The 26,921-nt window shown below is 60.3% G+C and overlaps 2 protein-coding genes across 2 annotated transcripts in view; both read right to left on the bottom strand.

Moving 5' to 3' along the window:
- Positions 1-1,453: 1,453 nt before the first annotated feature.
- On the bottom strand, positions 1,454-8,078 carry MATK (megakaryocyte-associated tyrosine kinase). Its single transcript, XM_039247588.1, has 14 exons — positions 7,972-8,078; positions 7,389-7,499; positions 6,604-6,663; positions 6,197-6,310; positions 5,982-6,097; positions 5,686-5,905; positions 5,121-5,214; positions 3,819-3,884; positions 3,019-3,118; positions 2,858-2,942; positions 2,698-2,771; positions 2,342-2,537; positions 1,973-2,059; positions 1,454-1,879 (listed from the first exon to the last, which is right to left on the bottom strand). Exons 2-14 carry the CDS (start codon positions 7,392-7,394, stop codon positions 1,640-1,642), a joined length of 1,458 nt encoding a protein of 485 aa, XP_039103519.1. The 5' UTR covers positions 7,395-7,499; positions 7,972-8,078; the 3' UTR covers positions 1,454-1,639.
- An 11,485-nt stretch (positions 8,079-19,563) lies between these two features.
- Positions 19,564-26,921, bottom strand: part of ZFR2 (zinc finger RNA binding protein 2) — a 40,551-nt gene continuing 33,193 nt past the window's right edge. The window contains exons 14-19 of the mRNA XM_039247619.1: positions 25,204-25,342; positions 23,370-23,467; positions 22,932-23,027; positions 21,601-21,712; positions 21,327-21,424; positions 19,564-20,660 (exon numbers count right to left, since the gene is read on the bottom strand). Coding sequence (XP_039103550.1) covers positions 20,478-20,660; positions 21,327-21,424; positions 21,601-21,712; positions 22,932-23,027; positions 23,370-23,467; positions 25,204-25,342 — 726 coding nt within the window. The 3' untranslated portion in view covers positions 19,564-20,477. The remainder of the gene's footprint in view (positions 20,661-21,326; positions 21,425-21,600; positions 21,713-22,931; positions 23,028-23,369; positions 23,468-25,203; positions 25,343-26,921) is intronic.

Here is a 26,921-nt window from a genome sequence, read left to right as displayed (position 1 = left end):
TCCCGAGGCCCGCTGGGGCCCGGGGCTCTGGGGAGGGGGGCACGAGGGGGGTCCCTAATGCCCTAATTGCTTCATCACTAACGAGCGGCTCTGGTCTCAGGCCCCAATTAGCTAATTGGCCCCAGGTGGGTTAAGAGGCTGCCGGGGGATCGGGACGGGGATCGGGACTCGGGCGCAGGGGGCTTAGCGGCTGGGGCTGGAGGTGCAGACGCTGTGTCAGCTTAGAGAACCTTAGAGAACCGGATTAGGGGCGGGGAGGGGCGGGGCCGGGCGTCCCCTCCAGCTGGCTTAGGTGGGGGTCAGGCCACTGTCAGCCCCACCAGCCTCCCGCCCCTCATTTCTCCCCCAGGAAGAATCCCTTGGCCCCTTCAGGTGCCCGTGGGGAAAATGAGGCCGGAGAGTGGGTGGGGCTTCAGGGGGGCACTGAAGGAGGTCACTGTGACCTTGGGGAAGTCCCTGGGTCAGCCCATGCTCAAGCTGGGGGGGTGGGGCAGAGGGGAGGGTCAGCCAAAGTGGGAGGCTGTGCTGTGGTCTGGTGTCCCCTCCCCGCTCTGAGGGGTCCTGGGGTGACGGCCACCCCAGCCTGGCCGGAGACCCCTCCAGGCGCCCTGGAAGCTGGCAGGAAACATCAGCGAGAAGGGATGACTGACAGTCCCGGTAGCCACTGGGCCCCGCTGTGCGCGCGGAGCCTTCCCTGGTGTGAGTCTTCGGGTCGCCCCCGCCCCCGCCGCCGAAAAGCCGATCCTAGAGGAGGCTGCTGGGGCCCAGGCGGGGGGACGAACCCCTGTTTGCCCAGATGCCCCAGCCTAGGCACGAATGTCCCCCCCACCCTGGAAATGTTCTCAGTTTGAGACGCTTTGTCGTGGCAGATCAGGGCCACGCAGCCGGGGGGTGGGGGTCAGGCTCAGAACTTGGGGGTGCGAGCCCAGAGCCCCAGCCCCTGCAGTCCGCAGTCAAGCTCCTCTGGACTCACGGGTCAGGCTGGTAGCTGGACCAGAGCCCTCCCTGCCCCTGCCCCTGCTCCCCACCCCCCCGCCATGGGCCACCACCGTGGCAGGCCCTCCCCGGGCTCCCGTGTGCCTGCCCTGAGGGGCACGGGCTGGCACAGGGGAGGCAGACGTGGAACGTGGCCTCCGTGGCCATGGGCAGCCTCCCGAGGTCCTGTGAGACTGGGACCCCACGGGCAGCCATGGGGACACCACAGTGGGGACCACGGGTGGGAACAAGCGTGCCCACGGGGTGGCTGTGATGCCTGGGGGCTCTCCTGACTCCATCCCTGGGGACTTGTGTCCCCAACGGTGGCCGCGGGGGCCCAGCTGGGGAGGCCCCTCAGTGGGCAGACTGCCGGCAGGCAGATGGCCCTGGGCTGAGTGTCGGGGGTGCCCCGGCGCTACCCCCTGGGGCGAAGGGCACCAGTGGCCACAGAGAGACTCAGACACCCTCAGTCCTTGGAATCAGTCTTTATGGAAGCGCTAATCCCTCGCCTCCCCGGGTCCGTGGTGTCAGCAGGCTGCCCGGAGCCCCCCACCTGGGCCACCTGGGCAGCGCGCTGGCCTTGACCCTCCTCGGGCCTGGCCTGTCCCCCCCACCCTGCACCCTCCACTCTGTCCTCTGGGGCCCGAGGCCCCACCAGGCAGGGTCAGGGCTCCTGGCCTCGGGGCGAGGAGGAAGTGTCTGTGTCCTGGGCCCCTGCGGGGGCCAGGGTCCCCACGCTGCGCAGCTCGCGGCCCAGCTTCTCCGCCAGCTTCCGGAAGGGCGGCCGGCGGGCGGGCTCAGCCTCCCAGCAGCTGCCCATGAGGGCGTGGATGGGACCCGGGCAGCCTTCGGGGGGCTCCATGCGGTACCCCTTCTCCACGGCCTCTGACACTTCCTTCAGCGACTGCGGGCAGAGGGCACGCCAGCACGGCTGGGGTCAGAGCCATGGTGCCCAGACCCGCAGGGGACCCGGCGCCTCCCCCCAGACCCCACTCACCATCTTGGGGTATGGAGCCCGGCCGTATGAGAAAACCTCCCAGAGAAGCACCCCGAAACTCCACACATCCGACTTGCTGGAGAACTTCTGTGGGGCCCAGAACTAGGGTGAGGAGGGAGCCCCAACAGCTTCTGCTCCAGCCCCTGCTTCCTCCAGGAAGTCCCCTGGGCTGACCTTCACTCTTTGGTCTCCTCCCGATAGACCGACCCCTCCAAGTCTTCCCCAACTGAGCGGAACTCAGACTCAGTGTGGGGAGGACCCTGGTTATTCTGGCCCTCGGCACTGAGCCCAAGGCTGTTTCAGAAATGGGGAAACTGAGGCCCAGATAGAGTCACAGAAGGAAGGGTCCCAGGGCAGAGGGGGGCTCACCCCGTGTTTGAGAGCCTCGGGCGCCGTCCACTTGACCGGCAGCCTGCTTGAGTCCAGCCCCTTCCGCTCGGCTTTAGCCAGGCCGAAGTCACTGACCTTGGCCACCAGGTCCTCAGAGATGAGGATGTTGCGGGCGGCAAGGTCTCTGTGCACCAGCTTCTTGCTCTCCAGATGCTCCATGCCCTCGGCCACGTGCCTGGGGGGGGGGGGGGCAGGGCACGGGGGCCGCAGGGCTGGGAGGATGCTCGGCGGCTGGACCGCAGACTCCCAAGGCCAGGCTCCTCCCACTTTGCGCCTCAGTCTTCCCTTGACCTTAGAAAGGACCCCCCCCCCGCTCCCCCCGGAGCCCCACTCACAAGGAAAACTGCAGGAGCTGGGGCGTGCTCACAAGGGCCCGGCCTCGCGTCCGTAGAAAGTTCACCAGGTTGCCCTGTGGGGAACGGAGATGGGCCTGGGGGCCTCGAGGCCGCTCCGCTGCTCCCCCAACCCTGGTCCCTCGTCCGGCCCCACCCCCACCTTGCTCACGTGCTCCATGACGATGTAGAGCCCCTGGTGCAGAATCACACCCAGCAGGCGCACCAGGTTCCTGTGCTGTATCTTCCTGGGGGCCAGCAGGCAGGCCGTGAGGGCGCGCCGGGGCCCCCTCCCCGCCTGCCCTCCCCCTGCCCCGGACTCACGTCATGACCGCCGTCTCGTCCAGGAAGGCCTGGGCCGTTACATCGCACTTGATGTTCTTCACGGCCACCTTCTGTCCCAGGTATTCGCCCTGCAGGACCGCTGGGGGGGGGGCGGGGGGGGACAGGCGGATGGAAACACCCACCACACCAGCCGCCGCACCCACCGGCGTGGCTGTGGGTCCCCGGGCCTGGAAGACCCCTCAGCCCTGCAGGCCGTTCGAGGTCAGCGGGTCTGCAGCTGCAGCCCGTGGGCCAAACCCAGTCGTCTGCTGCCTTTGCGAGGCCCACAGCGCTGGGAGCACGTTTGACATTTTTAAATGTTTGGGGGAAAAAAATCACAAGAAAGATACTACTTTGCAACAAACAAAAATGACGTGAAATGCACATCTCGGTGGCCGTCAATAAAGTTTTATTGGCACATGGCCACAGCCATTCCTTCACCTGCGGCAGCTTTACCGCTCCTAAGGCAGGGCTGAAGAGACGGACGCAGACTGGCCCCAAAACCCTAAAATACGTGCACTCAGGCCCTTTACAGAGAAGGCAGGCCAACCCCGGATCTAAGCCCCAGAGCCTTCCGGAGTCACAATCTCCAGGAATGGCGTTTCCAGCGCCGGGCCCGGAGGTGTGAAGGCGTCATGCCCGATCACCGTGATGTCAGCCCCCTCATGGAGGGAGACGCGGGCTCACAGCAAGCAGGTGTTAACACGGGTGTGGATTAATTCACTCCTCCCGAGTCCTAAACCTGGACCGGAACCCCCGCCCCTTGCTTCCTTCAGCCCCGGACCCAGGCCCCCACTTACCTCCAAACTCACCCTCTCCAATCCGCGCGCCCAGCGTCAGATGCTGCAGGTTCAGCAACCAGCCGGCTGTGGGGGTAGATACCCGGTGAGAAGGGAACCGGCTCCGCCTGGCGAGGGGCAGCGGGTGTCTCCCACAGCGCCCCAGCAGGGACACACATTCAGGTGGCCACCATGCCTAGCAGTGGCCCAAGGGCTTGTCCAAGACACCCACTCCCGGTCCTGGTTATCAAGTGCTGGAAAGTGACAGAGCCTGTCCATCTCGGGCCGACCTTGGGGAAGGAGCTTACTGGGGGGTAAGGGCCCAGCCTCCTCTCCAGGAAAGCGCCATCGAGCCCCAGGGGGCAGCACCGGGGCTGCCCTTCTCTCTTCTACTGTGTCCCTCCAAATACCCCAAGGACTCTTCCCTTTAGAGTCTTTTTACCTCGGGCTACCCAGGGACACACCACAAAAGATACAACAAACAGAGATGGTCAAAGCTTCTGGAATCTTCTCATAAAGGTTTGGGACTCTTCCAGAATCTTCCAGAATCTTCCAGCACTCTAAGTGGTCATCTGTGGTCCAACCTCCCTGACCCCTTGTCTCAAACCTGCCTGGGTTCCCCCTTCCTCTCTACTAGGTTCCAGAGGCCCCCTCCCCTTCCTCCCCAAATTCCCATTCCACGATCAAGCATGGTGACACCAGCCTCCCCTGGAGGCCATCCCCGAGGTGTCCAGATTTCCCTGGGACAGACATGCTTCCAAAGAGACAGACACAACTGTCAGGTTCAGAGGGGGTGGCCATGGGCGGGGTGGGGGTGGTGCATTGGCTTCGGACCTTGAGCATTGAGGGTTTCATTTCTAGGGCCTGGAACAGTACTTGGGAAGAGAACAGAAGGGGCAGCAGCACAGAGGCATAGGAGGAAACAAGGAGGGAGCTGGGGGACAAAGAGGAAGGGCCTTGTGGATGAGGCAGGGAAGACAGCTCAGCCACGAGGGAAGGTTCTAGAAGGCAGGGGAGCAATGTGGGTGGGTTTTCATGGTAGAAAGTCACCCCTGGGGGCACGGAGGCAGGGGTGTGGTGGGAGGACCTAAGGCTGGGGCTGGACGGCCAAGTGGGTGGCTTGAGGCTCAGGCCCACGTGACAAGGCGGGTGACGGAGAGAGGGAAGCAGCCGCAGGCGTGGGAATCCACCCCACGTGGGTTGGCGGGTGTCTGGGGCGCCCCTGCCCGCCCCAGGGCAGCCCCGGGTCTCCTGCAGGCCCAGCAACAGGCTTGTGGGGAGCGGCCTGGCAGCGGGCCGTGGGGGGGCAAGGGCAGGCCGTACCTTTGGCCAGCTCCTCCTCTGCCGACTTGGTGCCCTGCTTCCTCTTGGGTTTCACTAGCTTCGTGCAGATGGCGCCCTTGTCCTGGCTGTAGTGCTGTGGGGGTGGGGGTGGGGTGGGGGCAGGGCAGAGGCCGGTGAGCCCAGCCCCGGGCGGGGAAGCCCTGCGTTCTGTGCCCTGAACGGGGTGGGCAGGAGCTGGGGAGAAGGGGGGTTTGCTTCCCTCCAGAGGAGTTGGGCTGGTTTCCATGGAAACGGAAAGGATGCAGGCTAGGAAACAGGAGGAGCCGGGGGAAGGTGGGGCGGTGGTCTCCGGATCAGTGTCAACCTGGAGGTTCCCAGGGGTCCCTGGAGGGGCCACCCCAGTGCCCCCCAGAGGTGGATCCAGAGGACTCGGGCCACAGGTGGGCTTGGTGGTCCACGGAGGCCAGCCCCGCCTCCCACACCAGGGGGCTGGCAGCGAAGCCCCACCCCCACCCCCTGCCCCCCGCGTTGCCGTTGCCGGGCTGGGGCAGGGCCTGGGGTGACCGCGCGGCTCCGGGGGTCGCGGGCCTCGCGGCGGCCGCACCTCCACCATGTCCATGAGGTTGCAGAAGCAGACGGCCTCGTCGATGGTCAGGTGGCCGTCACGATGCAGCACCCGGTAGTGGATGACGTCGCGGCCGAAGCTGACGCATAGCACGTAGTCGCCCGGATGCCGCGCGGACTCGCGCACGAGGAACAGCCCGTCCTCCGGCGGCTGCAGCTGCTGCACGGCCTCCTGGCCCGAGATCTTCCCGTGGAACCACCTGCAGCCGCCGGAGGACGCGCTGGACCAGGCGCCCGGGGCCCCCGCCCCCCGCCCCGGGCGCCCCCGCGACTCACGGCATGAGGCTGAGCTTGGGGTCCGCCGACAGCGCCTCCCGCTCGCGCAGCGCCGCCGCCGCCAGCAGCCCCTCCTGCCCGCTGGCGTGGTGCTTGGCCCGGTACCAGCTCTTGCTCTGCGGGAGGGACCCCGTGTCTGTGTGTCGTGGGGGGGGGGGTGTCCTGGCAGAGACACACCTCCCCAAGCACCCTCGGGGCCCCAGGCTCCCACTCACCTCACAGGCCTCCAGGATGGTGACAACGTCGCCCTTGTGGAAGGCCAGCTCTCCCGGCTTGGGGCGCGTGTGCTCACACTTGGTGATGCATTGGGTGCCTGGGGCCCAGCGCCTCTGGGGGGGAGGGGCAGAGGGGCATGAGAGAGATGCCCGGGGAGAGGAAGAAATGGAAACTGGGCAAAAGACAGCAAGGCAGAGGCAAAAAGAACACAAAAGAAAGCGGGAGCAGCCAGGACAGAAGTATCTGCTTCTGCGAAAGCAGATTGGGAAGAAAAGGTGACAGAAACGCAGCACCGGCTAAAGGGGACACGGTCAGAATGCAGCCCCCTGACTGGTGCTGGGGCCCTGTGGGTGTGGACTGAGCAGGGGACGGCGGAGACATGGGCACCCGGGGTGGCGGTACTCACTGTTGGCATCCTGGCTGAGATGAACGTGGGGCGCCAGGCACGGAGGAAGCGGGGGCTCACCTGGGTGAGGGGCAGAGACCAGCTGGAGAGCCAGGCCGGGGCCATGACTGACTGACCACTTCCAGCCTTGGCCAGGTGGAGGTGACAGCCGAGGGCATCCCCACGGGGGGGGGGGTCCCTGGCGATGGGTCCCTAAGCCCCTCTGGGGAGGTGGTCTTTATCCACAGGAGTTCTTATAGTGAGGCAGCCGTGAAACATCGGCGAGGAAACCACAGGCTCTACGCTCGCCATGGTCCCAAAAGGGAAACGGAGGCACGGGGTGGGCACAGAGCAAGTAGCCATATGGTGGGGAGGGGGGAAGCGCCTGGCTCAGCCCCCAGCAGTCACACAGTGGGTGGGGAACGTGGTGTCACCTAACCGAGCTCGGTTCTTCCTCTTTTCTGGTAAGTGGGCAGGGGCAGGGCAAGGAAACAGAGGATGATTCAAGGTCATTCCCAACTCCCTCTGACCCTGGGGTGGGGCAGGGACGTGGGGGGGGGAGGGGGCGTGCAGCGCTGCTGGGCTCCTCTGGCCATCAGCTGAGCCTCTCTGATTCCCCCCCCAATCCCAACACCAAGCTAGGACAGGCACACAGTCTCCTGCTGCTGCTGGGGTAGGGGCTTTTTGGCCCCTTTTCTCTGCCGTGGACCCCACAGCAGGTGACTGGGCAGTGGGCACGGCTGGGAGATGAGCCTCTGCCCCTCCAATGTTGCCCCCCATATATCCCCCGCCCCCTGTGTACTCACACGCATACTGATCCATGTACACACGAGCACACACAGAAATACATGGGGCTCGGACACAGGTGGACACAGGTACCCACGGGCACGCGGGTATGCAAGCAAAGGCACGTTCACCTAGAGACAGGTGTGCACACGTCTACACATGTGGACACACGAACAGACACTCGGACATCCAGAAATGTGTGTACCTGTCTCCCCCAACACACACACAGAGACCCACACTTGAACACCTGGGCGCCAGACGCTGGGCCAGTGGGGCACCCGGAGCTTCACGAGCTACAGCAGGGCCGCGCACACGCATCTCGGCCACACGCGAACACCCCTCCACGTGGACGCGCGGATATACACACCCGGGAGCCTGCAGACGCGTACACCCGCACCCAGAAAAATACCCCCCACCCTGCGCCCGATCGCCTCTAACCACCCGCTACCCCAGCCGCGTACCGGCCGCGCACGCCGGACGCGCACACTCGCGCTCCCACCGGCTGCTCCAACGCACGCCCGGGACGTCGCCGGGGCCCTCGGGGTCCCCCCTCCACCGCCACTGCCTCAAGGTCTCTCCCCTTACCCCCGCCACCGGGCTCACCTGCTCAGGGGGCGCCCCCGGGCCGCGCCCCGCGCCCGCACCCAGGAGGGCCCCCGAGCGCTGGCTGGGCACCCCAAGGCAGCCCTGGCTGCACAACTTGGAACAAGTTGCTCCGTTTCCTCATTTTGTGGGGGGAGGGGGGCTGGGGGGAGCGGGGGAGCGGGAGGCGCCGCGGCCCGGGAGGCCCCCGCAGGTCCTAGCGCCGGCCGCACTGCGGTCTGCTCCGCGCGCCGCCGCCGCCGCCGCCGCCGCCGCCGCCGGCAGCCCCTCCCCGCCCCGCCCCTGAGGCCCCCCCGGCGCCTCCCGCTCCGTCCGGGCGGGGGCCCGGGGCGCTCGCCTGCTCCACGCCGCGCCCCGGTACGGGGTCTCAGGCGCGCACCTCGCCCACCCAGGGAAACAGAGGCCTCCGAGAGCGGGTGCCGCGCGCGGGGCGGGGGAGTGGGGGGGGGGGCGATCGGGGAGAGTGAGCTGCCCGTTTGGGGAGATAAGCAAGCCGCAGCGCCCAGACTGTGCGTCTGGACCCTTCTAACTCCGCGATTCCAACGCCCTCACTCACCTCTGCCTGAAGGATTCTTGGTGCGGGGCGCAAAGTGCTCAGAAAGGTCAATGGTTATCAGTATTATAATGATCATCATCGATATTAGGGGGAAACCTGGGCCACAGGAAAAAACAATCACGAGGAACGGGAGGCCTCCTGGTGGAGGGAACGGTGAGCCTGCCTCCCCCCACTCCCGCCAAGCTGGCTGCGCCTGGGCTTCCTTCTCTGTAGGTCCCTCTGAACCACCCGCTTCGACCTCAGAAAACGGTTTGACTGGCATTTGATGGGCGCGCACTGGGTGTGGGCCCGGGGCCCAGCCACTGGCCGGCCTCTGATGGATGAATCTGCCTGGCAGGACAGAGCTGTTAGGAGGGTGGGGAGCCAGGGTGCCCGGGGAGCCTGAGTCCTGTATTCAATCTTCCGTCACCCCAAAGGCTTCTTGGAATAGAGGCCGACTTGCAGAATTAAAAAACATTCTTTTGTGGACTATTACGGAACAACAACTAGGAAATTCTATGTATTAAGGTCCTAGAATCAACAGTTGTTGAAAACTGCCAGCCAGCACCAAGATGTGACAAGATACAAATGGAACCATCCTTTGATGTTACACAGGACGGAAGAGGTCCAAGGGGAAAGTTCCAGAAGGGGACCCTCCAACCGGCAACAGGTTATCCCCAGGGAGGGCAGTGGGCGGGAGGAGAGGGAGGGAGCAGACCTCTTCCCTTCCAGGGGGCTGTTTGCAGGTGGTAGTGTTTGCAGGGAGCATTCCCCGCTAAGCAGCAGGGGTCCCCAAATCGGATCATGCTGTGGGACAGCCCCAGTGTGGCCCCACCTCCCCGCCATAGGCGCTGCTCTGGACCCAGGGCTGGAGACCCTGCAGCCAGCATTCAGTTGGGTCCTGGGGCCGCCATATATGGCAAACCATCATCATTTGCCTGAAATAGAAACACATCAAAATAGCCACAGGAAGCCCAGTAGCACCATTAGATGCAGACCAGAGACTGCGCCCAAGGCCCTCAGGGAGACTTTTTCCTCCATTCAGTTGAGAGGTGGGAAGCGAGTTGGAAGGGGCTGGCTCGCTCCCTCTGTGACAATACTTAGTGTCTGGGTAATGCCTCCATCTTCCCCAGGACCCCAGGGATCCTTGTCCCAACTCTGGACGTGATCGGAGGAGCCAAAGGTGGAGAGGGACAGACTTAGGTAGACAGTGCTGGGTTCTCAAATCTCCAAGGGCTGCCTGGGGTGCAGCCCCCCCCCCCCGCCCCAGCATATGGGCTCGGGGCATTGAGCTGCACCTGACTCTAGGGAGACGGGTTTTGAGTCCAGGGTTTATTTGGGTCAGAGCTATAGGTGAGGTCAAGTCCTCAACCCCATTCAAAGACATTCAAGAGTTGGCCATGTGGAGGGCGCCTGGGTGGCTCAGTCGGTTGAGCGTCTGACTTCGGCTCAGGTCATGGTCTTGCGGCTCGTGGGTTTGAGGCCTGCGTCGGGCTCTGTGCTGAATGCTTGCTCAGAGCCTGGAGCCTGTTTGGGATTCTGTGTCTCCCTCTCTCTGCCCCTCCCCTGCTCAGGCACTGCCTTACTCTGTCTCTCAAAAATAAACAAATGTAAAAAAAAAAAAAAAGAGTTGGCCACTTGGAAGCTCAAAGACTAGATGGGTCTTTCGGTCCCCAGGAGTGGCATTGCCAATATCGCCTCCTCCTGCCAGGAGCTGGGGTGAACTTGCCCCTTCCTTCCACCAGCCTGAAGCCAGCTGGACCCCAGAATCACCCAGTCCCGGGCTCCTCACTGTCCAGATTTCAGTCCTGTGGAGCCTGATTCCAGAAATTCTCTGATGCGCCAGACCACCTGGCCTCATACCGGCTGGAGGCTCAGAAGCCCCTCCCTGGCTTCGCAGCTGCCCCCAGTTTCCCTCTTTGCTGCCACCATTCACCTTCCACTGCATGGCTAAGGATGAAAATGTGACTGTGGCCCTCCCCCCACACTAAATCTTTCCATAGCTCCCCATTGCCTAAAACGCTCCGTACGGCATTCAGAGCTCTTCACGTTCAGCTCCCAGCGGACTTCCCTGGCCTCGTCTCTGGCTCCCACAAAGCACCCAACAGTCTAGCACCTCCTTGAGCCTGGAATGTCCTTCCCCTTTGTCCCGTCGGCATCTCTAGCTCACGCCTATCTCAATTAGCACCATTTTTATGAAGCCGTCTAGGATGCACCCACCATAGAAGCAAGACTTCTATGCCCCGAAAAGACCCCTCGCTGGAGGCACTAGCTTCTTGTCTCGCCGAGTGATGGGTGTGGACCTGGCCTTGGTGACTGAGCCTGTGAGCCTGCCTGGGAAGGAGGCCAGTGCAGAGAAAGCAGAGACTGAATCCTGAAGAAGGAATTCAAATCCTCAGATCCAGCCATGTCTCGAGTTCGCGCTATGACGAGTCTTGGAAGCCACTCTTTGCTTTTTTTTGGTTGCTCCTGAAGGTTTCTGCCACTTGCGAGCAAAAGGATTCCTGATGCTGAAAATGGGGCAGGAAGGAATATCCATGCGTGGAATTGGCGAGTCTGATTAGATGGCCTTGAACCCAGCTTGGAAGTGTGATCTCTGGGGCGCCCCTTTCCAAGATCCAATAAATCTTCCATCCATCCACTGGGTCAGGTGGTGCTATCTTCGGTCAGAGGAACCCTGAGGACGCACCCCCTTTCCCTCCCTTCTTTGTTTATTCAAATCTCCCCGTTCTTCATGTCCTACCTTTCTCCTACGTGGGCTGTTGCGATTTGCATAAGCCCCTGTTCTCCAAACTCCTGGAGACTTGGGGTCCAATCCTGAGTCCCAGAGAGGCAAAGCTACTAGTCTGTGGCCACACAGCTGGCTGGGGCTGGAGGTCAGGCCTGCGGACTCACTCAGTGGGGTTGTAAACTTCTCAAAGGCACGGCACATTTCTTACTCTTCTTTACTAATATGGATGAAAATCGACGTAGGCAATGAACAAGGGGAGTCATGTGACGTGCACTTTTATGCAAGGCATCAGTTAGAATTAGGCTTGGCTATATCAGATGGCGGACCCTGAGTGCTAGAGGCTTGACTTAGATAGAAACTAATCTCTGAGGAATGTGCTCCTGGGCAATGTCAGGAACCGAGGCTCCTGCCATCTCATTGCTCTGCCTTTCTCCGTACATGAACCGTTACCTCTTGAGCTAATATGGTTGCTGAAGCTCCAGCCCTCCCATGTGCAATCCAGCCGACAGGAAGCGGGAAGTTGGCAGAGAAAAGTACACCCCTTCCCTTGAAGGGGTCTTCCTGGAAGATGCACGTGACATCTTTGCTCTATTCCATTGGGTGGAGCTTAGCCATGTGGCCAAATGTAGTAGCAGGGGAAGCTGGGAAACATAAGTCTTTACAGCAGGGGCCAAGGATGCTTCCTCAAAGTGCCCAGGCATGTTCTCACTTCAGAGCCTTTGCATTAGTTGTGCCTCCTGCCTGGGATACTTCCTCAGACATACCCATCATTCCAGCACCTACAGAATATTTCAGTCGGCTGACACTTAACACCCCCTCTGCTTATAGCTCTATGGAGCTACCATGGTCTAACTGACCGTATATCTTACTTGTTTTGTTGCTGGCGGTGGCGGTGGTATTTACTGGCTGCATCCTCTCTAGAACATCAGCTCCCCAAAGACAGGGATTTCAGACAGTGTCATTCACTGCTGTGGCCCCTATACCTGGCACACAGGAGGGGCTCAGAACATATTTTTTAAGCCAGTGAATACTGGGAAGGGAGAGGTACTGAGCAGTGACTGACACCAGTGAGCTGAGCGCTTTCATTGTAGCCATTTCACAGATGAGATAGCCAAGGCCCAGTCGGTTCCTGGGCTTGCCCCAGGACACAGAAAGTGGTGGGCTGCACTTTCAACCTTGATCTATCAGGCTCCAGGGCCCACAGGCCAGCTGCAGGGCAAGGTGTTGGGCACATGATGGACCCCTAAAGAGTTTTCCAGATGGAAGGTCTGAAACAGGCTGAGGCAGGACAGCATCAGCCAGATGTGGGAACAGCTGAGCAGCCCGGGGGTCCCCAAGGATCCTCCGCTGGAGCAGCGGGCCAGATCAGACTGCCCCAATTAGCACACCTTTAAATTTAGCTTTCTCCTCCCTGCCAGGGGACTTGGGGATTCAGTGGAGGAACACTCCGCTCTTTCGAGGAAAGTTGCTGCATTGCTCATTCTGCAACTGGACACGTGGTCTGATGGGCCATTCTCCACTCACCGAATGGCTTCTCAAAGCGACTGCTTTGGGGCACCAGGAGGGACGTGCCTTTGATGGGAGAACCTGTTTGCTTCCCTCCCCCACATCCCTCACCTTGTTTTTCTTGTTCTATAGGTGGAGCTGAGACTGCTTGTAGGTTCAACACATGTCAACTGGGTCCGTATCATTTCTTGGCTTAAAATCTTTGCATGGCTCGGGGCGCCTGGGTGGCTTAGTCGGTTAAGCGTCCGACTTTCGCTTAGGTCATGATCTCGCGGTTCGTGGGTTCGAGCCCCGCGTCGGGCTCTGTGCTGACTGCCAGCTCAGAGCCTGGAGCCTGTTTCAGTCTGTGACTCCCTCTCTCTCTGACCCTCCCCTGATCACGCTCTCTCTCTCTCTCCTAAAAATAAATAAAAATTAAAAATAAAAAAATAAAAAAAAAAAAAAATCTTTGCATGGCTCTACTATGCTTGGGATAAACCCAAGCTCCTCACAGTGACCCATCACAGCTGTGTCTGGCTGCTGTCACCTCTTGCTCCCAGCTCCCTCTGCTTCCCTTGGCTGAGTCTGTACCACTTCCTCTGCTGGCTCACGCTGTTCCTCAAATGTTCCAGGCATTGCTTGACCTTGGGGTCTTTGTGCATGTTATTTTCTCCTCCTAGTATGTGCTTTCCACAGCTCCTCTCAAGCTTGGCTCCTTCTCAGCATTTCTGGATCCTCCAAGAGACCCTACTGACCACCCATAGTGGCCACCCACCACCTGAGGCTAAATCACAACATGTTACCATGTCTTACTCATTTTTCTTGATTGCCCTCCTGATTTGCCTTTGCCCCCTCGACAAAATGTATGTTCCATGAGCAGAGGCAGGGATCATCTCTAGCTTGGTCAGTCATTTATCTCTGGAGCCTAGCATGCAGTAGATCTTTATGTTATTATATATAACTTGTTCACAGTGGAATAATGTACACTAAGGAACACTTATTTTCTAGGCCTTGTTTTGTTATTTTCCTGGAGTTAATAATTGCCTTTGTTTTATGTATCTATGACACTCTCCTCCAGCCTTTCCAATGGATCTCCATTCAAGGTCAGATGCAGACCAGCTGTACTCTTGGCTCCTCTTCAGCACCTGGGGGATTCCTGGGAAGTAGCTCCTGTTTTTTGGGTCCAGGTCTCCCTGTTTCTTGGTCTATGCCTCGTTTTGGGAATGTGTACCCTCTAGGTACTTCCAGAGAAGGTAGTTTCCCTCCACCTTCCTGTGTGATTGGTGGTTTAACTGAAGATACTATTCTGAGTGGTGGCTAATCTCCCTTTCTTTGTGTCTTCCAGCTTCTAGCCTTGGGCAGTTGAAGAACCTGAACCTGTCCTGCTTCCTCATTGTCTCCTTGTCACATTGTTTTCCCTCTCTTTTAAAGCTTGTAGAATCTTCTTATTCCACACATCCTGTACTTTTAAAGTGTGGGTTTGGTGGGTGTCTTTTTTCAACTGTTGTGCTGGACATTTTAGCGGGCCATGTCATGTTTTCCACTCTTCTCAAACTCTCTTAAATGATGTCACTGGTGACTTCTTCCTCTTTGGTGTTGCTTCTCTATTCTTCTTTATCATACATTGGGATTACCGGCTTGGTCTTCTAATTTTCTTGTCTTTTTTCTTTTTGTCTTCTCATTCCACTTTTTCTTCCAAGCCTGTTGACATTTGCATTTTGACTACCAGGTTTAATTCCCAAGGACTCTTTATAGTTTCTTTGAATGTTCTTTTTCTTTTTTAATATTTTTATTTTTAAGTAATCCCTACACCCAACCTAGGGCTCGAGCTCACGGCCCTGAGGTCAAGACTGGCATGACCACTGACCAAGACAGCCTGGCGCCCCTGAATGTTCTTTTTCAAAAGGCAAGTGTAAACCTGCTTCTTGGCCATCACATCATCTACAAGCTGAGGACAACCTACATAAGGGTCTTTCGGCAACTGCTTTCTTCTGTTCTCATGGTCTCTTTCCTCCAAGTTACTTTCCTTCTCCCCTTTTTGGGTTTTAGTCTCTCACTAGCTAACATTTATGAGGCGTGTGCCATAGAGCTGGCAGGACGCTCCTTGCCATTGGGGCAGCTTCGCTCTGGGTCAAGTACAAGGCACTGGCCACTGCCCCAAACACCAGTGACATCACAGGGCCTTTCTCACAGCCTGGCGGCTGATATTCTGGCAGCTGAAGGGGTCATGGTTTCCTGTGTGACTTTCACCTTGACTGCCAGTTTCCATCTTCACACCTGCCCTCCGCCATGCCTGTGTCCCTGAGGCTGAAGCTTTCTGTGCAGCAAGTGTTAGGGAATCCATTTTATTACTGGGTTCTTCCCCGGCTCTGCCAGGCTGGCGCTGCTAGTTTTGATTCAATGTTATAGAGGCTCGGGGAGGCGAAGTGAACGGTCCTGACACCCCCAGCTCGTACGTTCAAGGGCCACGGTGGGACGAGAGCCTGGAGTCACCCTCACTGCATGAAGGGAGTTTCTGGTTCATCTCTAGGTCCTCCCAAAGAAGGTGGTGAGTGCTTGCTGACTGAATACTGACTACATTTCAACACTCTCAGCAGCAGACACAGGGAAGCACATGAGTTACAAAGGCCCATGGCGCATGCTAGGTGTTCAATAAACGTGGGTTGGATAAAAGAAACTAAAACAGCAGCATGGGATACAAGACATCACAGAATGAAACCTAACTGCTAGACTCATGTCCACGCGAAGACAAGATTTTGGAGATGAGAAGACAGTCCTGACTTGGGGGAGGAGACTCCTTCATTTACAACAAGAGGGAAGCCGGCAAGCTTCGGATGGATCCCAATCTTGCACATGGAAGGTTCAAATGCCTTCAGTGCCCATGCCCTTTGGTCTAGAGGTTCCATTTTTGGATATCTGTGGGAGGGATAGAACCCCAACTGTGCAAGAGAGCACGTTTGCTGCGTTGTGGCTTATAACTTGAAAATAATCTAAATGTCCAGATGTAGGGGATGGTTAAGCAGATTAGGATACGTTAATTTTGTGAGGTTTTATGCATCTATTAAAAATGACATCTCTTCGGGGCGCCTGGGTGGCTTAGTCGGTTAAGCGTCCGACTTTCGCTTAGGTCATGATCTCGCGGTTTGTGGGTTCGAGCCCCGCGTAGGGCTCTGTGCTGACTGCCAGCTCAGAGCCTGGAGCCTGTTTCAGTCTGTGACTCCCTCTCTCTCTGACCCTCCCCTGCTCACACTGTCTCTCTCTCTCTCTCCTAGAAATAAATAAAACATTATAAAAAAAAAAATGACATCTCTTCCTAGTAGCCGAAAAAGTGGTAAAGAAAAACAAATGTCCATCAATAGATGAACAGATAAATAAAACATGGTCTACACATGCATGTCCCTCGGCCGCGAGCAGAAGCGAGGCGCCCACACCCGCCGCCCCGAGGACGGGCCCTGAACACACAATGCTCAGGGAGGGAACCAGACACGAGAGGCCACATAGGGTGTGAGTCCACGTGCGTGAAACATCCGGAACAGGCTCCTCCACAGACGGGAAGGGGCTCGTGGTGCCAGGGAGCTGAGGAAGGGGAGGGTAACAGGAAATGGGGACAAGGCTTCTTTTTGAGCTGATGGAATGTTCTGCAAATAGATAGTGGTGATGGTTGCATATCTCAGCGAAAGTACCAAAAACCACTGAGTTGTACATTTTGACATAAAGCAGTCAGTTGTATATTATGTGTATGTTACCACAGTGAAAAAATCATGTTGTAAGGTCTGTGGAAGAATTAAATTGGAAAAAGCCTATGCACACAGAGAACAAGGAGGAATCAGAGTGGAGACAGCGTCGTGAGAAGAAAAGCAGGCATCAGAATGGCACAAAGAGTCTGCCCGCTACCAAGAGAGCGTGAGAGACCAGAACGGAAGGAAACACGGGGTGCCCATAGTACTCGGCCTCGTTTCCACACTTTCATTTTTCTGAAACTTCCAAATGTTTTGTAATGGGAAAACCCAAAGCGCTGAGGTTCTCTGGTGCGTTAAAACAGACATAAAACTCACCGTCTTCAGCTCGGCGGCGTCAAACACGTGCACAGTAGTGCACCTACTCCTCTACCCGTCTCTAGAACCTTCCATGTCCCCAAACTGAAGCTCTGTCCCCGTGAAGCACAGACTCCCTGCCCCCACCCCACCCCCAGCTCCCACCATCTACTCTCTGTCTCTGTGGACGGGATGCCTCTGGGGAACCCCTGTGATGGGGTCACGCAGGACGCGTCCTTCTGTGTCTGGCTTCTGTCACTGCGCACACTGTCCTCCGGGTCCGTCCACGTGGTGGCAGGTGGCGGGACGTCCTAACTTTTTAGAGCCGAGTAATATTCTGGCGTGTGGGTGAGTGGGCCACATGGGCTTGTCCAGTCATCTGCTGATGGGCACTTGGGGCGTGTCCACCACTGGGCCTCTGTGGATGCTGGTAATGGGGGGGGGGGGGGCAAGAACCCGTATCGCAGTATTTTTTTTTTTTTTTTTGCAGAACTTGAACAGAGATCGACAGGGCACTACCCCCCAACCCAGGTTGCCTTCTCCACCGTAGGAGAAGCATGGGGCCTCCAGCATGTCCACTCAGCAGAATCGTAATCTGCTTACCTGAAACATCTCAGGCCCGGCAGCCAAATTAAGAGGCAACCGGGGAGAAGATGGAGCCGACATTCCCCCCAAAAGCCTTGGGGATGCTCCCTGTGCCCCTGGGGTGCGACTTATTTGGAACCAGGGACGCAGCGGGTGTTCATGGGTGTCAGTGTTCTCAGGGACTCGGATGGAGCTGGCTTCCATTTTTGTCTTCCCTGGACTGCCTGCCAGGTTCGGCCCCAGCCCTGCCCACACTGCCCACGTCATCCCTCCCACACTCACCGCTGTCTCCTAGCAACCGGGCTCGCCTGCCAGCATCCTGCAGCCGGCGGTCCAGGGATGCTGCTCCGGGGGGCCTGGTCGCCGGTCTTCCCGCCTGCCCCCCGGCCGGCTCTGGGGTCCCCTGCCGGTGGGATGAGGGCTGGGGAGGAAAGATCAGGAGAGACGGCCCTGCAGGCCGGCAGCGAGCTCAGTCGCCTAGACGGACCCAATCCGGACCTGATGCTGCGCTAACCAGCGGCTTGATTTCCTCAGAGTTGCTAGGGGGAAAGATTTAACTCCGTCAGCAGGGCTGGCTTTAGACCACCCGGTGGTGAAGATACGGTCCGTCCTCCCCAGGAGCCAGGGGTGGGGGCAGCAGCCCCGTGGGTGATGAGGTGGCCCCGAGCCGCCCCTTGCCGGGATCTGAAGGAGGAAGTGGGTCCGTGGGCACGTGGGTGCAGGTCATGGCAGCAGGACACGGGGCTTCCCGCATCCTTCCGTGCCATGGCCCGGCCTCAGCACGAGCCCGTGCCCAAACCATCACAAGTCTCCTGGGATGCGGTGGAAACAGACTGCACCTTCGCTGCCAGGAGGCTCGTTCCTGACAGTGAGACTCCTCTTGGGGTGTCAGAGCACAGTTTCAAGCATGTAACATACTTACTGAGCTACTACGTGCTTGGTGTGTTCTAGACCTGGGGATACCACGGTGAGTAGAACGGATGTGCTTCCTGCCCACAGGGGATTCATGTCGCTGAGAGAAGGCAGGCGGCACGTCATTTTAATCAGTGATGTGTGATATAAAGAAAATACCACCTGGTGGGTCTGAAGGGGAGTTACAAAGGGAGAGGGTGGCAGATGGGCTTTTGGGGGCCCTTGTAGGGGTTTGAGGGTCTCCTGAATTTTATCATGAGCTCCCACTGCTGGAGGGCTGAAGGAGCAGAGTACCACTGTGAGTGGCAAGCAGAGGTGGTGCTGACAGTGATGGCTTGGCCTCAAGCACAAAGGAACCCAGGAGGACTCCCTGGTGGTGGTGGTGGTCAGCCTGGGGGACTGGGTAAATGGCAGAGCCACCACTGCAGGAGGTGGACAATGTCGGGACCCTCCCCCGGACCCATTCCCTGTACCCCATCCGTGGCCGCAGCCAGGACCAGCTGAGGGGCTGGCTCTGACTCCTAGGGATTGTTGGGGTGCCTGGAGGAGGCAGGGAGCCGCTCCCTCAGGAAGGGCACCCGGGGCCGCGGGGGCAGAGGAGAGGGGCTGGCCCTCCAGGGAGGTAGTGGTGGTTAGGCACTGGCCAGCTGCTTCCTGTTTCCAGTCGATAACGCCCCCATGAGAACTAAGCAGGGCTTCGCTTGCCTGAGGGACTGAGAACAGGGTCCTGGCCACCTCCCCGGCCTGGTCTGGGTGCAGCCAGCCCGTGCTCTGACGGGTGCACCCCCACTGGAGGCCCACGCCCCCCACCCGTTGCCTGGGGACACCCTGGGGGCTTGAAGCTCAGCGGTGACTCGTCTCCCCCTCTGAACCCCACTCTACTCCCCGAGGTTTGTAGTGAGGATTTGGGAAAACTCTGGAGAACTCCTGATAGGGGACCTACGGGCAGAGAGCTCCCCACCAACTCAGCTTGGCCAACTCCTCCTCCAGGAAGCCCTCTGGGCCCCCAGCCTTCCCGATGATGGTCATTTCCAGGACCAGGCCAGGACGGGCTCCCTGAGTGGTCGTGGGGCCTGTGCAAGATGAATGCTTCTTGGGTAGTGTCCCCAGGGCACCCTGGGGTGGGAATGACCTTGGAGACCAACAGGTGGGGGCGCAGCCTCTGGGCAGTGCAGTGTTCACACTCACGGCCTGGGTGTCAGAGGGAAATGCTGGCCGGCTGGGTACCCCCGCCCGGAGCCCTGAGGGGGTGGCAGGAGGGCGGGACGGGGAATCTAGGACCCCAAGCAAGGACTGCACAGTCCACACCATGAGACGTTATTTGTTTATTCCCTGCCCACTCAAACTTTTGGGTCAGACACGAAGCCACACTCAGACTGTCCCCTAAGTAAGAAATGAAACTGAAGGAATCAACTGACCGACCACAGATGGCCTTGGTCCAAGGACGGACCTTCTCCTTTGGTGCTGGGGGGCAGCTGGCAGGGAAGCTGGGGCACGGGGGGCCCTCGTCCACCTGTGCTCCTGCACCAGGCGCGGACCCCAGACCCGGGGCACCGGGGGGTGGGGGTGGGGCATGAGGAGTGACAGAGTAGCTCCCGATTTAAGTAGAAGGCACTCGGTGGTTCAGGGTCGCAGACGTTTCTGGGGGGCAGGGGCGTGCCCAGCCTGCACCCTCACCACCACCGGCCCCCCCCCCACCTCCCTGAGGGTGGGCGCTGGCCAGAGAGAGGCCAGCTCAGGCCCTGCAGAGCTCTGGAGGTGGGGCGTCTCCAGGATGGGGGTTGGGGGGGTGTTTGAGGCAGGCTAGGCCCAGGACCCAGGGAACCTGGCCTGGGTGCGCCCTCAGGCTCGGCCCACACCCCCCGGCTCCCCCGGGCCTGTCCCCGTGATTTCAAGTCCATGTAGGGCTGGGGCATCTATGGGGAGCGTTCTGGAAGCCCACACACTTGGTGGGCTGCGGGGGGAGCTCATAGCTGGCGAGCAATGTCAGGGTTTCGCCGTGCTGCCCCTTCTATCCCGCTGCGGGGCGGGGCAGGCCTTGGGGTGCTGGGTGCTGCCCCAGGCAGCCCTCACCAGGGATAATGTGATTTCGAGGCGGATTTAAGCACAAGTGTTTTTAAAGAAACCCACGGGTCATTCCGGAAAGGAAAACACGGCGTCCAGCGATGGGATGAAGCGGCTGTGGTGAGGACGAGCCGGGGGGTCGGCTCCAGGGGGAGGCTGCTCACGAGGGCCCCTCTCCCCCCTGCCGGCCCTGCTTCCTGGGGACCTCACCCTTCTGGGCCTCGGTACCTGCCTCCCGCAGCCTCTTCCGGAAGCGCGCCCCCAGCCTGCTTTTGGGGGGCGGCAGAGGGTCCATGCCCAGGATCTTGTGGATCTGCCGGAACGCCAACAAACGCAGGGCGTGCTGGGGGCAGACGGCCAGTCAGGACACCCGCTGCTGGCCGCTCGCTCTGCGCGCCGCGCCGCCCCAGCAACCAGGGAGCTCTGGTGCGCCTCAGGCTTAAAGAGGCCACTGCGCTGGAGCCAGCTGACGGCGGGATGCTCCGGGGGAGCCCTGGGCATCGGCCCCTTTCCAGCCTCCACCGGGACCCTGAGTCCCCCATCGCCACTCAGCTCTATCTTGAGCAACTTGCCTCTTCCCGTTAACGGTGATTCATGACCGCCAGGACCCACGTGGTTTGGGGAGACCTTACAAATACACTTGCCAACAAAAGGGAAACCACAACGGGGGGCCGTGCAGGCCGAGCTTGAGGCCATGGCTGGTGTTGTCACACCCTGAGGCACGGGCCGCAGGACAGCCAGGAAAGTCCCAGCCAGCGGGGCCCCAGGGGTGTACCTGCCTCCCCGCAGGCACAGCCTGGGTCCTGAGCCAGGCTGGCCCTGCCCCTGTCACCCACAGGCCACCCTCCCACAGGCCACCTGTCTCCACAAAGGGAAGGAGAGGGGGAGGGGAGCCCCACACCGTTTCCGGGTCCACTGCGCGGCCGCAGGCGGCAGGGACCTGGGTGCCACGCCCGGCCTGTGGGAGTTGGCCCACTCGGAGCCACGCGCGCCACACGGGCTGGCCTACCTGGGCACTGGCCGTGATGTCCTCGCGCTGCTGGGGGGTCATGGGCCCGAGGGCATCCGTCTGGTCTCTCTCGCAAGGATCCTGGAGCCCAGGCCCGTCTTGGCGAGGAGAGATGGGGGCAGCAAAGGACAGAGTACCCGGGTGAAGAGACCACCACAGCGGCTGGGGGCACGCAGCGGCCGGGGCGGGTCCCACGCAGGGCCCGCCCACCGCCCCCACGTGCGCACCAGCCACACCCCTGCGTGCGCCTGGGCTCCCCAGCCTCCGGACTGACCTGCCAGGAGCATCCCTGAGGCTACACACTCCAGGACACGCCTCAGGCCACCCCCGGGGCTCAGGGGCCCCTTTGCGCTGCTCAGGGCCTTCTCCACCAGCAGCTCCATGGCCTGGACCCCGTGGGGACAGAAAAGAAGACGTCGTGCCTCAGAGGACAGCACTCGGGCCAGCTGGCCTCCCACCCGGACGCTGCCGCAGCGCACAGGGTCTCCAGCAGAGCCTGGGCCGAGGCCCCTCCCTGCTGCCCCTCACCCCTGCCTATCCTCGATTTCTGGAGAGGAGGGTGATCCTGGGGTCTCGTCTGCGCCTCCCAGGGCACGGCTGCCGGCAGGTCTCTGCATCGTCTACACCTCCCAATTCTCCACCAGCAAACCCCAGGCGCAGTAACACCGCAAACCAGTGTCATGAGGGTTCAAAGAACTGCTCTCTGTGACCCTCATGCATTTAGCAAGGCTCGGACGACCCACTGACCTGTTGAGGCGTGCCCCTCCCCGGGGAGCCACCCTGCCTGCAGGGAGGGGGCTCTGGGGGCTGGACCAGGACAAATGTGCTCTCCTGGGGATGCTTCTGGATTTACGGGAGACAGGCTCCTGGGGAATGCGGGGCTCTCTTGGCGCCCGAACGGACTCACGTGTCCCAAAGGGGGTGGCGCAGAGAGCAGCGTCTCCTCTGGACACTGGGCAGGGAGAGCCCTTTGTCTGGGAGACATCCCTGTGGGTGATGAGGCCAAGGGTGGCAGGGCTGGGGTGGGAAGGGTCCACTTGTCCAAGAGCACGGCTTTGTGGGGAGAGGCTGGCAGAACTGCACGCGGAAATCACATGTCTCCCAAAGTAAACGAGATGGACTCAGACGTGAAAACGGGCACGGACACAACACAGCCACGGAGGGCTTAGGGGCACGGGTGCCCCTGCCTCTGTCTTCTCCCCTCTTCCCCGCAGGGCTCCAGGCTGACTGCCAGGGGGTGTCAGAGATGTGGGAGGCTCCCCTTCAGAGGAGAGAGGGCGCGTGCCAGGCGGCCCCGGGGCCAGTGTCCCGGGCACCCTTGCCTTTGTGTGCTCCCTGGTTCTGTCTGTGCGGCTGTGGGTTTAAGATAACGGCAGTGGCGCGAGGCTCTGCTCCTCCGCAGGCCTCTTCCTGGCCCCGACGCACCCCTGGGCCACCCCCTCCCCATCTATACTTCCCGGCTGCTCAGGCTCAGCCGGGCCTGTTTTTGGAAAGGCCAGCACTGGGAGGGGGGACATCTGTCTCAGAGCAAATGAGACCCGTCAAGGCTGTGGAGGCCCTCGGGGGGCTTCCCGGGGCGGGGCCGGCCACCTGTTGCTGCCTTACCCAGGCCGGCAGGGCCCCCCAGGTGGGCACATGCTGGCACAGGTCACGAAGGACCCTGAGGATGATCACGCATGGCTGTAGGCCACTGGCTCGAGCCTGTGCGGGAAGAAGTGCGGCGTTAGCTCAGGGAGCCACGTACCCACGGCCTCCGGGACAACGGCTGACCCTTGGGCAGTGAGCCTGGCCAGGAGGGACTGGGGTGGCACAGGCCCACTGCTCAGGCCCATTCGGAGCCTCCGGCGCCCGCCATCAGGTGGCGGCACCCCCACCCCCAGAGCAGTCCAGGTCACCCCCTCCATGTTTCTGATAAGTGTCAGGAGGAAACCCCGTTGAGTCAGTGCTTGGCAAGGAGACGTGGGGGACGTCCCCCAAACTGTATTCAGAGCCCACTCCCGAGCGGCGGGACAGATCACGGCGGACCCCCTCCAGCCCCCTGACCTGGAACCACTTGGCGCGGCGGAGGGCGGCCAGTGACTGGAGGCACTTCTCTGGGCTCAGGACGTCTTCCGGGTCAGGCTGAGGCACCTGTCTTCCTTCTAGAAGGAAAGGGCATGTGGGCACGGAGCCCCTCACCCCCCTCGCCTCCCCAGGCCAGGCGGCCCGCCCCCTCCTGGGCACCATCCTGTTATCTGGAAGGCCCAGGGCTCCAGGCCGCCTCTCCTCCAGAGAGGTCACTTCTGTGAAGGCTCTCCCTCTGTGGAGCGTCCCCAGGAAGACAGAGTGCAGAGCTGGTTCCCGAGCGCCCTCAGTGCCAGCGCCCTCAGTTAGCAAGTCACAGTTCAGGTGGAAAACTATGAAGTAGGCCAGATTTCCAGACACTTCCATGTGCATCGCAGCAAGGGAGAGAGCAGGCTGGACGGGAACAGGCATCATCCTCGACAGCGAAGGCCCCGCGTCTGGGAGAAACTCAGGAGCCTTTCCCTGCTGTCTGTCCTCTGCCTCACGCTGTCCTCTCCTCACCCCGGGAAGCCCCAGGTCACAGAGGTCAGGTGATGGGACACAGCTTCACTTGTGCATCAGTGTCCCCATGGTGGGTCACAGGCCAGCCACTGCTTCATGCTGCGGTGGAACAGTCCAGGGTGTGGTGAGGTGAGGTGAGGTGAGGACTTCGCCTCTGGTGTCGCCCTCTGGTGATGGCCAGCCTGGGGCCTGGACACCCTTGTGGGGGACACGGATGGCCTCTGCCTCCTGGCCTCGGACCGCGCACACTGTCTGACGCTCCCAGGCTGCCCTTGTTTGCATTTGGGCAAACCCTAGTGGGGCCCACAGCCAGGACTTCATGACGTTTCCGCCTTGCTGTGTGTACTTCTTAGAGGGCTCTGGCAACTGGTGGTGGTTCCCGCCAATGGCTCAAGGGTTCTGCTCCCCAAAATTTAAGTGTTAAAAAATGAATTGATTTAAAGAAGAACATTGGGGAGGGGGCGCCTGGGTGGCTCAGTCGGGTAAGCATCTGACTTCAGCTTGGGTCATGATCTCATGGTTCGTGAATTCCAGCCCCCCGTCGGGCTCTGTGCTGACAGCTCGAAGTCTGGAGCTGCTTCAGGTCCTGTCTCCCTCTCTCTCTGCCCCTCTCCTGCTCACACAGTGTGTGTGTGTGTGTGTGTGTGTGTGTGTGTGTGTGAAAGATAAACATTTTTTTAAAATGTTCAAGGAAGAAGGTTAGGAGTTCGTGGCCCTCTGCTACGACGAAACAATCACAAAGGGGGTTTAAGAATGGCCGGAGTTTGGAAACCAGTCCAGGGACTGCTCCACGAGGTTCCGTGGCTCAGTAGGCCCATGGCGCGTTCCTGGCGGCTGGCCTTCATTGTGCGGCAGTGACTCGGGGCCCTTGCTGGCCCCTGGCCTGGCCCTGTGCCCTTTCCACTCTCTCGGCCAACCTGCCTCAGGTCCCCAGAGCCCCCATGTCCCACATGAGAGGACTTGGGACTCGGGGTTGGCTGTGGCCCCTGCTTCACAGAATCAACTGAGGTCCTGGGGACCCGGCTGGTCTCCCCGGGGCAGGGAGGTGTCCGTGCAGGCCTGGAGGCGAGGGGAGGAGGCCGGTGCCCTGGGGCACACCGCGGCCCGGGCTCAGAGCCCATCTGACTGTCACCACCTTGTTTCCTCTGCTGCCCCAAGGCCCAGTTCCTATCTGCCAGTGGCACTCTGGACTAACAGCAGTGCCTGAAGGCCGGTGGCCGTGGCCCCCTCCCCACCCAGAGCAGAGGCAGATGCTGCGCTCGGCCAGCAGGGAGCATGGGGAGTGGGGCTGCACGGAAGGGCCTGGCCACACCTTGGTCTGTGGAAGGGTCCTCCCGCATCAGGGGCGAGGTGATGGACACAGTGATCCTCATCCTGGGCTCCTCGCAGGAGGAGATGATGATGTCGGTTTCGGGGTCAGAGGACACCTCGTACTTGTCTTCTGTCACAAACTGCGAGGTACAAACGCAACACAAGCCCATGTTAGTGCAGCTGAGAAGCAGGTGTGAACAGGCAGGGGTGCGGCCGAGCGCCAGGCCCCGTACTGGGCGCCCATAACCTCCCGTGGAGCGAGACATGGCTCCCGCCTTCCAGGAGCACACACGCGGAGAAATGCATACAGAAGACAGACCCTGCCTATAGTGCCTTCACATGTAAAGAATGCCCACAGTTCAACAACAACAAAAATCTAATTTAAAAAACCCACGACACCGGTGAGTGATGTTAACAGGCAGTTTGCAGAAAAGAAACAGGAAAGACCCTTTTCCACGACGACACAGGTTACTCCTACAGTAAGAGAAAAGCAAATTAAAACTGCAGTGAGGCACCAGCATCATCTCTGAGGACAAACCTCAAGAAGTCGGAGGTGAGCCGGGCTGGCAACCCCCTGTATAAACAGCTGGTGGGGCTGGCCTGGCAACATCTACCAGAAGCACCTGGCCTCAAGGCTTCAACCAGCAATTCTGCCCGAGACAAGCTCTCACGTGTGCACAAGGTCACCTTCCCGCTGGTTACGCGGCATGCTGGCAACAAGCTGGATGTCCAACGGCATGGAAAGACCCAGGTACGGACGCACCACAGTGAAGGATTCAACAGCCACAGCACACAGTGATGCTCCTTAAGTGTGCATAAGGGATCTGACCCACAAGGAGGCACCGCTAAGTGAAAACAGCAAGATCCTTTAGCGGGTCTAACCCACTACCTCTTGGGCATCCTGGGGGAGAAGGATGCTTTCTCAGGACCCTGGACAGCTGCCACCTCCAGGCAGGACCCGCCCTCCACAGAGGCTCAGGCACATGGTGGACACCCTGAGCGGGTCACCCTTACTAGCAGAGCCTCAGGGGAGACGACACCACCCAGGTGGCTTTGGTGCAGTGCCCAATGCCCAGAGAGGCCTTTCTGTGTCTCTTGCCTTGTTCCGAGCTCTCTGAGACATTCGGCCAGTGTGCCCCTGAGCTGGCATGGAGCTACAGGCAGCTGTCCCTGCACCCCTGCACAGGCCCCCGCACCCCGGCTGCATTACCTTTCTGCACCTGGCTGGCTGGGGGCGCCCGAGTCAGACTGTGGGTTCAGAGGCCTCCCCATCAGCTCACTGGACTTCTGTGCTTCACATCTCTGTGTGGGGATCAGAGAGCCCAAGGCCCACCTCGGGGTGCCTGGGGCCTTCAGCACAGAGATGTGCGCCCAGCACCCACAGTCATCACCACCCCACCCCACCCCCCGTCTGCAGGTGCCCTGAGGCCAGTCTTGGCCTTGAAATGCACCTTCCTCCTGCCCACTATCCAGTCCTGCTCGGGGCCTCCTGCCGGGGCGGCCCCTGCAGCCCCGTCCACACAGCTGGGGTGGGGGCGCTGCCGGTTCACTGACAGCCTGGGCGGTCTTTGCAGGCACCCTTCATCCCTACAGTAGTTAGCAGGACACTACCGTGTCATGGGTGTGAAAGAAACGAGTGTTTAATCAACCAAGTGGCGGCACGCCACTCCTGTGCTCAGAACCCTCCTGTCTTCCCACTTCCCTGAGATCCCAGGCTTC

This window comes from Hyaena hyaena, unplaced genomic scaffold (assembly GCF_003009895.1).
Source record: "Hyaena hyaena isolate Hyena2069 unplaced genomic scaffold, ASM300989v1 scaffold_296, whole genome shotgun sequence".
Classification (NCBI taxonomy): Eukaryota; Metazoa; Chordata; class Mammalia; order Carnivora; family Hyaenidae; genus Hyaena; species Hyaena hyaena.
This window is presented reverse-complemented; position numbering and strand designations above follow the sequence as displayed.